General features: G+C 34.5%; 3 protein-coding genes across 3 annotated transcripts in view; 2 read left to right on the forward strand and 1 right to left on the reverse strand.

Annotated features, from left to right (window-relative positions):
* The window catches only part of pimr113 (Pim proto-oncogene, serine/threonine kinase, related 113), a 5,239-nt gene extending 4,485 nt beyond the window's left edge, over positions 1-754 (forward strand). Inside the window, exons 6-7 of the mRNA XM_021468674.3 lie at positions 1-3; positions 543-754. The exon at positions 1-3 is cut by the window's left edge and continues 86 nt beyond it. Of these exons, the coding sequence (XP_021324349.3) occupies positions 1-3; positions 543-563 (24 nt within the window). The 3' untranslated portion in view covers positions 564-754. The remainder of the gene's footprint in view (positions 4-542) is intronic.
* The window catches only part of ttll2 (tubulin tyrosine ligase-like family, member 2), a 68,293-nt gene extending 60,368 nt beyond the window's left edge, over positions 1-7,925 (reverse strand). The window contains exon 1 of the mRNA XM_073933264.1: positions 7,530-7,925. The gene's annotated coding sequence lies outside the window, so the exon portion shown is untranslated. The remainder of the gene's footprint in view (positions 1-7,529) is intronic.
* Positions 7,926-11,533: 3,608 nt separating this feature from the next.
* LOC797974 (uncharacterized) overlaps positions 11,534-12,500 on the forward strand; it is a 5,327-nt gene continuing 4,360 nt past the window's right edge. The window contains exon 1 of the mRNA XM_021468675.3: positions 11,534-11,931. Coding sequence (XP_021324350.3) covers positions 11,796-11,931 — 136 coding nt within the window. The 5' untranslated portion in view covers positions 11,534-11,795. The remainder of the gene's footprint in view (positions 11,932-12,500) is intronic.

A 12,500-nucleotide genomic window follows, 5' to 3' on the forward strand; every position in this document is an offset into this window, starting at 1 on the left:
AAGGTGATTAATACATTTTGAAGATTTTGACAATAGTCAAATGAATCTGTCATGAGCTGAGTTTCCATCCTGATGTGAAGCACAATGTGAAGTTCACTAAATATATATTTATATATTTTGTAATTTTAAATAAGAATTATGACCAAATAATTTCCATCAAGTTGGTCGAGCAGCTGAACTGTAGTATTGGTAACCTCGTAACCAACAGTAAACAAGGGAAGTATAATTGAGAAATGTTCGCTACATCAAAGTTCATTTGACAAATGCTTTTCCATCATGAACCCTTTTTCACACAAATCCAAAATGACCTCAAGTGAGCATAAAACATTTTGTGAATTAAGGGATTCTCATTTAAACTTGTTTCTCATGTGATTCTTAAAAAGGTGCATCAACACAGGCTGATGGAAACCCAGTTAGTGTCAGACGACAATCCTGTGTTCTTAAACTTCTTTTTTTTAATTGACATTTATTGCTTTTCTTTTAATGATATGTTGTTTGTTTAATGCATTAAAGCTGTAACCTGATCACTGTTTTTGTTTCAGGAGGAGAACAAGGAAGAATGAGTAGAAATATCCTAATTTAATGGGTAGATCTAGTCATTCCAGCCACACCATGGTCCTATAGCTGAAAAAAATTTTGTGTAAAAAAAAATTAAAAAAAAATTAAAAAGCACTTAACAGTTTAGACTTTCATATATTGCTAAATATATATATATATATACACATATATTTGTATATGTGTTTAAAAAAATGCTAAAAAAAAATACTAAAAAAAAAAAAAAAATATATATATATATATATATATATATATATATATATATATATATATATATATATATATATATATATACATACATATATATATATATATATATATATATATATATATATATATATATATATATATATATATATATATATATATATATATATCTCAGTCGTTCCCAGTCCAGGTCCATATATTTTGGGTGTCTCTCTCTAAGAAATGTAATTTGAGCCAGAGGAGAGAGACTCCTGAACAAAGACTACTGGGATCAACTGATATATATACAGGGTTTCCAATGAACATTATCACTCACCAGCCAATTTGAAAAAAAACTGGAAAAACAATTAATAAAGTAAAACAATAAAAAAGTTTAAAATAGAAAAATATAAAAACATCATTAATAAATAAAACAATTAAAAAAAAGTAAAAAATATGTATAAATAAATAAAAAAACATCATTAATAAATAAAACTATAAAAAGTGAAAAATAATAAACAAACATTTTTATTCACAGTTTCTTCTCCTCAGTGTGATTATAGGGCACGCGTTCACAAGCACTGTGCAGTGACATATACCCCACGGATGCCTGTGCGACTTCCTCTCTGACTTCCTCTCTTAAAAACTTCACAGGCACATCCAAGGTTATATGTCAGAGGCGCAACACGTGAACGCGTGCCCTATACTGACACTGAGGGAAGAAACTGTTGAATAAAGTTATTTTTGTTTTATGTGCACATAAAATTATCCTCATAGTCAGGAATCTTGCTGTCTATGAGAGATTAAGGAGCTCTCAGATTTAACTAAAATATCTTCATTATTTTCATTCAGATATCTTCATTTGTGTTCTGAAGATGAATAAAGTTACTACCTTTAGTATTTGCTTTAATATTGTCCTCATATACAACCTTCTCTAGTCTAATGTTTTGCTAATGTGGTATATGATTTATGGTTGGAGGACATCATTTATTGACTAGTGATTTAGTGTGTAGTTGTAGTTCATGGTGAGTGATAATCCAAACCCTGTATATATAGGTGGCGATGTCCGTTCCTCCACGTGGTGCCACTGGAAACTGCCCATCTTGAAGGTGGTGCTGAGCTGAACACGGACAAAAACTGACATTAGTCTGGGGCGACAAGCCTCACAACTGATGACAATGATGAATTTTGTACTAAAGTTTGAAATAAAGTCACATTTGTCAAAAATAAGTGCTTCTTCTATTTTTTAAATGTGGATTACTGCTGATTACTGTGTGTTTCAAATGAGAACATTCAGGAACAAGAAATGACAACGTTTGTAGATTTAACACAGATTAGCTGGATTTAACGTTACTGAGCTGAATGTGTTTGATGTACAAGCATACATGTGATGGAGTTTTTAGATTTTGAGAACTGAGCCACTGTGCCACCCAGTTAACTTAATACTTTTTACAAAGTTAAGTGGATTGAACATAAAACAATACAATTTTTCTAGACAAAACTCCCAATCAAAGATAACTCCTACATTTTTTACTTGAGATTTAACATATGGTGTAAGACTTCCCAAGCCCCCAATATAAGACATTCTTGTTTTTGAGGGGCCGAAGAGAATAACCTCAGTTATCTGTGGGAAGCTGTTGCATTTCTGAGCCTGTATTAGCTGCAATAGCAAGCATTGTGTGCAAAACTGTCAAACAAACAAACAAGCGGGAGTATTCTGACCATTTTATGGTTGCAGTTTGAGAAGTTGTGTGCTGTTTTTATTCTTTTTAATGTCTTTATAAGCTCTTCATTGTCTTTTAAATCTCTTCATTTGAACCCCTTATCAGATTAGTTTGGTGTTATTGCCTCTTCAGAACTGCACTGTAAAAATAAACGTCATTTTCTAGATAATTGTCTGTATTTTTTTACAGAATTTTCCAGTTTTTTCATTATACAGGGAAATACCTGTTGTTTTACACATCTGTTCTGTAATAAAAAATTCTAACATTAAATTTTCAGTTATTGCTTGTAATTTGGTATTACGTTATTTTTTTAAAGGAAAGATTTGTATGTATTTTTAGAGAGTAACTCATATTTCTACGTTAAAATTTAGATTATTCCTGTAAAAATAGGAAAATAAAAATTCAGTCAAATAATTAGAGAAGGGGGAGACTGCAGACTTGGATCCAGACAGATCTACGGCCCAGGCAGTTTTAAACCCCTGTTGTTCCTGATGCGTCCAGTAGAGAGAGTACAGTACAGTATAAGCCTCCAGAGCTTTATCACACCCAACCATTGGTGTAATATAACAGCAATGTGTTAGTTTGACTAAAATTTTAGCAAACTATGTGCAGGCAGGCTAGCTACATGTTCTACATCAACAAAAAAAGTAAAAGAACATTAACCTACATAAGAAAGTGTGTTATGTAGGCTAATTTTCATTGACTTTTTTGTCTCAGCAAGGGAGTAATTATTATATATTTAATAACTAATTTAAAGATATATATTTTCTCATAGATTAGACAATACACTTGCGTGGTCTGGGTAGTCAGCCAAATCTACACTACATTATTCCTCCATATTTGCCTTTCTTAAATATTGAAATAAATCTAAACAGATATGAAAATTGAATTTTATTCAAAATTTTAAAATTGCATTGCATTCAATTACATTTGATATAATGCAATCCTGTTCTAGTTTAAACAATTAAACGATCATATATCTATAAATGCATAGAGAAAGTCAAAAATTATAAATGGTCTACTTATTTGTGTTCATTTAGCTATACAGTACATTTTATATATTGGCAATGAAGTTTGCACTGTACATGCATTCATAATGTTTATCACTTATTGTTTCATAATATTTATTGTAACAATTTGTTACAAAGAAAATAATTATATATGCTAAATATGGGAAAGTCAGGATCACAATTTGTAGCTGCAAATAACAAAACATTTCAAATATTATGACTTTTGTTATACCTCAAGTTATAATTCTTAAATCATAAATCAAATAAAAAAACTATTTTGATATGTTTCGCATACGTCCAGGTAATATGTAAAATGGCATGAATTTTTTTTTCTTTTTCCATTCCTTACTGTTTCTGAGAATTTTTAGATATTTGGACTAGAAACAAGTCTGAGACTTAAGTAAGAAAATAATTTTTGCAGAGTACTTATGCATAACTTTTTTTTTTTTTTTGATGCAAGGATTCAGCTTCATTTAAAGAAAACTGGCAATCTAGTGATATTGTTGTCAATAAATCAATGTTAAAAAAATCTAATGTTGTCTGGGTTTTTGTTTGTCAGGTAGCTAAATGGTCCTTTGAATTTTAGAAAGAAGTAAATTGTTTGTCTAAATGTTCAGCAGCTGTCTGGTAGTCAATACCACTGCATTCTTATCAAAGCACATCATTACTCCATGTTACACTGTATTGTTTGGTTATAATTTTGTTATTTTCAAAATGCAACTTTATATATAAACAATAGAACAAAATGCATCTCTCTATATGAATATGTATAACTAGGCTACAATTAACCATTAAACTTTCCAACTATTTGTGTATTTAATTTTTCTTATTAAATGAATCTAAATTAATTTGCAAGTGGGCTTTTGCATATCTGAAATTGTTTGGTGAGTGTATCAATTCTGCATATTATCAAGTGAGTTTATAACTCACTTTGGTATACATTAACTTAGCTTTCATATTTAGTTTTTAAAAAATGTTAATAAAAGAAAAAAAAAATAAATAAAATATATATATATATATATATATATATATATATATATATATATATATATATATATATATATATATATATATATATATATATATATATATATATATATATATATATATATATATATATATATATATATTTCTGTGTCGTTCCCAGTCTAGGTCCATATATTATCAGGAGAGAGACTCCTGATAATATACATAATATATTATATATATAATATACATGGCCAAAGATACATGGCCAAAGAACTAAATTATTATCCCTGCACCACTCTGTGAAGAGCTTTACCTCCTCCCTGTAGTTCCTCTCATCATTATCCTGGATGAGACCCACTATTGTGGTGTCATCAGCATATTTAATAATGTGATTAGTGCTAAGTTTTGCACAACAATCATGGGTCATCAGAGTGTATAGCAGTGGACTCAAGACGCACCCCAGAGGGGAGCCTGTATTGAGCAGAGTGGTAGATGACGAAATACCCTCCGCTCGCACAAACTGTAGCCTATTTGTCAGAAAGTCAAGAATCCGGTTCCGAAGAGGTGTATTAAGACCTAGAGATGCTAATTTATTGTCCAGGTGCTGAGGAATAATAGTATTAAAAGCAGAGCTAAAACTAACAAACAGCACCTGTACCGATGTGTTTCTACCCTCCAAGTGTTCAAGACTCAGATGCAGTGCAGTGGATATAGCATCATCAGTTGACCTGTTTGGCCGACAGGCTAACTGAAATGGGTCAAGTGAAGTAGGCAGGATGGAGGTGATATGACTTTTTACCAGTTTCTCAAAGCATTTCATTATCAGTGAAGTTAAAGCTATCGGCCGATAGTCATTTAAAGAAGTGACTGAAGGTCTTTTTGGCACTGGAATGATAGCAAATGTTTTGTAGCATGATGGCACAACAGCTTGATGCAGAAAGATATTAATTATGTCCGTCAGTACAGGCGCAAGTTGTTCTGCACACCCCTTGAGTACTCTGCCTGGTATTTTGTCAGGCCCAGCCGCCTTACCAGCGTTTACTTTCTTTAGGGTCTTGCGGACATTAGTAATATCAAAGCTTAGCACCTGCTCGTCGTGCTGCAATGTGGCCTTCACTGCTGGTGTATTATTAACAGCATCAAACCTTACAAAGTAGTTGTTAAGATCATTAAGTAAGTTAAAGTTGTTTTCACAGGACAATGAGATGCTTGTATAGTCTGTGACAGACTGAATACCCTGCCATAAACTTCTAGGGCTCTATTTTGACGATCCATGCGCAGAGCGCAAAACGCAGGGCGCAAACACTTTCAGGGCGTGTCAGAATGCATTTTTGCTAATTTAAGGACGGGAAAATCCGCTTTGCGCCATGGCGCATGGTCTAAAAGGGTTGAGTTTATTTTCTTAATGAGTTATAGGTGTGTTTTGAGAATAAACCAATTAAAGCCTCATCTCCCATTCCCTTTAAGAGCCAGCTGCGTCACGGCATAAGCGCATTTTGACGTAAAGTAAGTTCACTTTCGCTTTTGCTCTCGTGGATAGGGAAACCTTTACGCACAGACATCAATTAGCCTATAAATAATTAATTTCGTTAGTTACGCGCAAAGATTTGTTTCAAAACTATTTCTAAATTCAGTTCTAATTTCCAGCAAACGAATAAATGAACAATAATAACAAAGTGTGCTCAAAATACTGAGTTATATCCAAATACACCTGCCATGCCCCATATTGTCTAAAATTTGACAGGTGGACAAATCTAAGCTTGTTTTTAATAAAACAAATATAAATATGGATATAATAAATAATACTGCTAATAATAATAATATTATACAAAAGCAAATTGAATGAACTGAAAAAGCCTCGCGAGAGGAAGAAAGTAAGGCAGTGGTTTTTAAATCTTCATGTAGGCTAGAAATTAATATGTTTCGTAATATTTTAGTCATTTTTATTTATATCCTGTAAATATCCTTATTATATATATATATATCCTTAAGATATTATATATTTTTCATATGTAAAGATATTTGCGTATTGCTCTGCATCTTGTTTGTAGTGTGTAAGCCAGGTGCACTTTGCGCCAGACAACAGAGCGACTTTGTTCTGGTCTAAAGATCAGACTATTTACAGTTTCTCAAAATAGCAACGCGCCAAAACACGCCTGCTTTTTTAGACCAGAACGCCTATGGGCGCACATTTGAGCGCAAATGCATTTGCTATTTAAACAGCGTGGCGCAACACCTCAAAATGACCCTTGCGCCGAGCTAAAAGTAGCAAAAGAGTATTGCGCCGCGCCTTTCGCCACATTGCCCCGGTTGTATGATAGGGCCCCTAAATTGTCTTTGTGGTCCTGGAAGTATTCTTTAATCTTATTTCCATGGGCTCATTTTGCCACTCTGATTGCCCTATTCAGATTGGCCCGAGCAGACCTAAGGACAGCTGCATCCCCACACTTGAAAGCAGAGTTTCTTGTTTTTAGCAAAGTCCGCACCTCTGCAGTCATCCAGTGTTTCTCATTCGCTCTGACTTTAATGTTCTTAGTGACACAGCCATCCTCCATACACTTAAAAATATAACTGGATACAGCATCAGCATATTCATTCATATCTGTGCCTTGGCCATTTGTGGAGGCCTCTCTGAACACAGTCCAGTCTGTGCGATCAAAGCAGTCCTGTAATTCAGACATAGCTCCCTCTGGCCAAATTCTCACTTGTTTTATAGAGGGCTTGGTACTTGGTACTTGGTGTCTTTAGTATAATGTAATTACCCGAGAAGTCGCAATCCAATAGAACTAGTAACTATAAGCTACTATAGTAACTATATAGTTTATATTAACTATAAACGACTATTTTTTTCCTCTTCAGTAGGTTATTGATAAAATACAGTAAGTCTTAAGGTTTAATACAAATTAATTGATTTTTGAAAATCACCAGGCAACCCCCCTTCATTGTCCCGCGACCCCTCGGGGGGTCCCGACCCCCACTTTGAGAACCTCTCCTCTAAAGGATTGTTATGCTGCATTATTTAGGGCAACTGGAGCCAGGAACACTTCCTAAAAGACATTATAATTTGAACGGCATCTGCACTTACTGTATGTTAGTCTTTTTTTGTTATTAATCCCAAGGTTTCTAAAATCCTGAGCCAGGCCGTATCCTGAGCAGCTGCTGTGGTGGTCATGGAGGAGTGGAGAGCATGAGACTGATTCCTGTAAGACTCCAGTGACAGACGAGTCCTCGCATTGATCCTGAAGGGCCAGCCTGTACACCAGCTGGGGACCACTCCCACCTTCAGCTTCTCCACAATGGACGTCTAGCGTTCTCCAGCCTCAGGCGCCTAAACTGCAGCTCTGCACAAGACGTTTGGTCATAGGAGAAATGGTCGTGCCCAAGGTCACCTCCTCCACCTGCTCCTTAAATGGTCACCTGCTGCACTTGGCTCTCCATCATAGTCGCCTCCTCCACCTGCTCCTTCATAAAGGTAAACATCAAGACAAACATCAAGACAAGATGTTAACTATACACTCAAAAAATGTGCTTGTTTAAACTACTTGTTGCAAATTAGTTTATTACTTACTTTTTAATGTTTAATTCGCTTAAATTTGTAAAAAGAAAAAAAAACAATTAAGTAAACTTAAAGGAGTTGTGTGGAACCCAGTGTCTTTTATAGTGACTTTAAAAATATCACGCATGCATCTCACCTTCACAAAAGTGTTGAGAAAATGAGCCAATCTTCTGAAGGTAGTCTTGGGCATAAGTGGAAAGTGTGCACCGAGGGGTCAATATTTCACATTTGTGTTCTTTGTTCTTAGTCTCCTTGCTGAGAAGCAGAATAGCCTAGTACTCAACGGCGAGGAGTTTCTTAACCTGCAATGACAAGATTGGGTATTTAATGTTTAAAGCAACAGAAAAGCAAAAAAGAAAAAATATGTGTATATTATTAATTATTGACAACATTCAGTCAAGCATCTCTGATGACCGCATACCAATTACAGTTTTTCTCAGTGGCGTTGGTCCATTTCTCAGATCAGAATTGAAATTCTCAAAACTACCTGTTCAACCTCCACATCATCGTGTCACTTGTGCACATCAGAAAAGCAGCTTCTGACTCCTTTGAACAAATTGCAAATGCTTTTGCACGACCATGCAAATGATTATATGCAATTCTCTGATGTTTACTACATTATCAGCTGCTTATGTCATGTTGATCTAAATTTATTATTTTTATAAATTTATTATTTTGGTTTCTGTTGAATTAATCTACCCCCAAAACATTTAATCGTTTTTTCATTGCATAAGTCTTTACTTCCAAGTTGTCATATGTTGTCATAATGCATTTATCTATACATTTCCATTAGACTTTTCTTTCTAAATCTGTCTACAGCAGGGGTCACCAACATGGTGCCCGCGAGGATCACATGTGTTGCCCGCAGGCCTGTTCTAAAAATAGCTCACCATAGCGGCACTTACCAGTAAGCTTCATCTAATATAGAAGTAATCATTTAAAAATGTAAATATTGGCAGAGATATATAAAAATAAAGTGTTGCACATTGATACATTAAATACAGGGTATTTCCCACCCTGTTAAATCATTGCTGATAACTTTTGTGAGAATCATTAACATGATCAGTGTCTTCACATGGATGAATATCATTAATTATTACCAAAAACATAAAGTATAATTAAAAGTAAATTGAGCAAATTTGTGATTTGAGAGGTGTTTATCAAACTAGTAGCCCTCCACATTATCTGTACCCAAGAAGTAGCTCTCAGTTTCATAAAGGTTGGTGACCCCTGGTCTACAGTTTGTACATTTTCCCAGGTTAATCTTGACTTTTTCTGATGAAATGGCATCTGAGATTGTCCTATGTTCACATTTCTACTTTTGTTTTTGTTTTTTTGTGCTATGCGGTGCTGCATTTGTCTTTCTGTATCACAATGACATGATCTGTCATCAAATTACAGTACAAACTGCAAACAAAAATATTGCAATCGTTTACACCAGGAGACCCCTACAATGTTTTATGGACAACAAGACTAAATGATCTGACTGTCTTATCCGTACACAATGACACAAGGACTTGTCTTTATGATGGCACTGACACATTCATTGACACAGAAATTTAGTTTTGAGAGATGAACTAAGGATTCAAGAGACTGGCTTATGCAGATAATCCATGGTGTTTTGCTTTTTGTACGTATTGTTTTGAGAAATGAACTTCCTGTTTTGCTCATTTCAATTTTGATCTGAGAAACCTACTAAAGTGACTGAGAAAAACTGCAATACCACACAGGATTTTTAACTTTGTGGTGAAATTAGGAAATAAGAAAGGCTGATACAACAAAACCAACTCTTCTACATTGAAAAAACTAAACAAAAGGATGAAACCATGAGGGCCTCTAAACATTAGCTCAGGATTAGCTCAAACATTGGCAAAACTGTGTGACCACTGTACAATTGGACAGTGACAATCTACAGATTAACTCAAAATAAAGGCAGAAGCTACTGATTATACAGCCGAAAGGGTGAACGCTCCACATTGTAAAGATGTTTTACGATTTTACACATTATTAATGTAGAAGGGTGGCACGGTGGCTCAGTGGATAGCACTATCACCTTACAGCAAGAAGGTCACTGGTTCGAGTCCCAGCTGGACGAGTAGGCATTTCTGGTAGAGCTTGAGAGATACTGCAAAGAGGATTGGGCAAAAATTCCTAAAGACAGGTGTGCCAAGCTTGGGGCATTATCTTAAAAAAGACTTGAGGCTGTAATCGCTGCCGAAGGTGCATCAACAAAGTTTTGAGCAAAGACTGTGAATACGTGTGATTTTTCAGGATTTAAACAATTACAACAAAAACAACAATTACAAAAAAATCTTTTTCACATTGTCATTATGGGGTATTATGTTTAGAATTTTGAGGAAATAAATGAATTTAATCCATTTAAGAATGAGGCTGTAACAAAAAATGTAGAAAAAGTGAGACGCTAAGACTTTCCGGATGCACTGCGCATTCAATGTTTGACTTTTTTTTCTGAAAAAAAAAAAAAAACAGTTTTAAAAAGTACATACTATAACAACTGCTTCATCTTTGGATGCATTGTTGTGGCTCTTCTTTCAACCGACCACCCATTCCTCCTGCTTCCAACTGCTGAAGCTTTTTTCTTCAGCCTCTGCTTCACAGGCTGCTTCCTTTTACAATGTGAATTGATTTTTGACAGACAAGTAGTCAGATAGAGAGAGAGAGAGAGAGAGAGAGTAAAGTTAACAAAATAAAGACAACAGATATTATGATTTAGAGACACATAACAGAGACAGTAACATATATGGACACAAGTTTTGAAAATAGATAGATAGATACAGTAGATAGATAGATAGATAGATAGATAGATAGATAGATAGATAGATAGATAGATAGATAGATAGATAGATAGATAGATAGATAGATAGATAGATGTTGGCTCTAAAAAGTGCCTTTAGGTTGGCTAAATGTGTGTGTTGTGACAGGAGACTGCTTGGAGAAAATCTGCAGGGAGAACAGAATATTACTAAGACTATTAATATTAATAAGACTATTATTATTACATGTTAAAAGGTTTTTGCTGGTGGTAAAGGTGAATGGATGGACTTTTAAAGCAATATCAGTATGACATGGCGCCATTTTATTAATTTCAGCATTAAATTTAAGTTACCATACTTTTGTATTTGCAGAGTATATGGAGTTTGATAAGGCAGATCTAGTTATTTAAATTGATATACACTATGATATGTCATGTTCAATAAGTATACACTTAGTACATCACAGCGGCCATATCTTACATTTGAAGTAAAGTTACGAAATAAACGCTAAGACAGCTTGTAAATGTGTTTAAAACGACCCTGATAAAAAAAACGAATCTCAAGTTCACCAAATGACCAGTATTGATTCATCAAACAGGAAATATTTACGAGTCAATGATTTTATGAAAAAAATCCGTTTATTTTACTCCAAAAACACCCGTGAAGGACAAAAACAACCGCTAAAACTAGTGTATTTTTCAACTCGGAGAAAATTAAAGATACACAGCGCAAAACTGACCAATCACGTATCAGTTGGCTGGGAAACGCTGGAACACATTCGAATTCTTACGAGAGACACCTCTTACATTCCTCATTTCGCCATTACTCTTACTTGACAAGTGTTTAGTTGAGTTGTACAAAGTTTGCTTTGAATAATTTGCTTTTCTTGTATCGTCAAGTGATAGCGTACGATTTATTAAGGCTTACTCTGACAAACGAGCTTTACGTACAGCAAATTTCAGTATTTATTGTAGGTTTATTTAACATTTCTCATATTTAAGTGTACGGAAATTAACCCCTCATGTTATTTACCGTACTCGGAGTAGTTGCTCTCTTCCTGAGAGAAAGAAACATCAGTTCCACCGTCTCAGGTCAAGATGAAAGCTTCGACCGTCAAGAAGGACTGGTCACAGAACCCCCTGTGGCCAACAGTGATGGTAAATAATGTTGTGTTATAATTACATGTTGCTCATTTTGTATACTGGAGTCTGTGTAGGGCTCTACACTTATTTGACTTTACTGTAAATATTTACAAAAGTGAATAAGGTTTTTGGTAATAATATAGGCCTAATGAAAACTAAACACATGTGATGTCAAACATTCGTCACACAAACGTGTCTAATATGGTGCCAACAATAATATAAAATAATAGCTTTAGTTTTTCGTCTAGTTCAGATATCAATCCCCCACCCCCAGCAGATTATTTAGCTTGTTTTAAGGAAAACTCAGTTCAATTTGACATATTTCTGAACACAAGAGAATATTTTTACTTGTCAAGAAAACGCTGCTTGATTTAGTTTTTCTCAATGCAAACTGCAAAAACCTAGTTGATTACCTGCAAAAGCGTGTCTCTTGCTCAAAATGAATAGCTCATTCCTCAAAAGCAAGAATTCGTGTCAATGAATGTGTCAGTGTCATCAAGGTGAAAAGTCCTGACACCATTGTTTATGAACAAGATAGTCCTTTTCTCTGCTTCAAGATAAAAGGGTTCGTTCACCCAAAAATG

Source organism: Danio rerio, chromosome 20 (genome assembly GCF_049306965.1).
Source record: "Danio rerio strain Tuebingen ecotype United States chromosome 20, GRCz12tu, whole genome shotgun sequence".
NCBI lineage: Eukaryota > Metazoa > Chordata > Actinopteri > Cypriniformes > Danionidae > Danio > Danio rerio.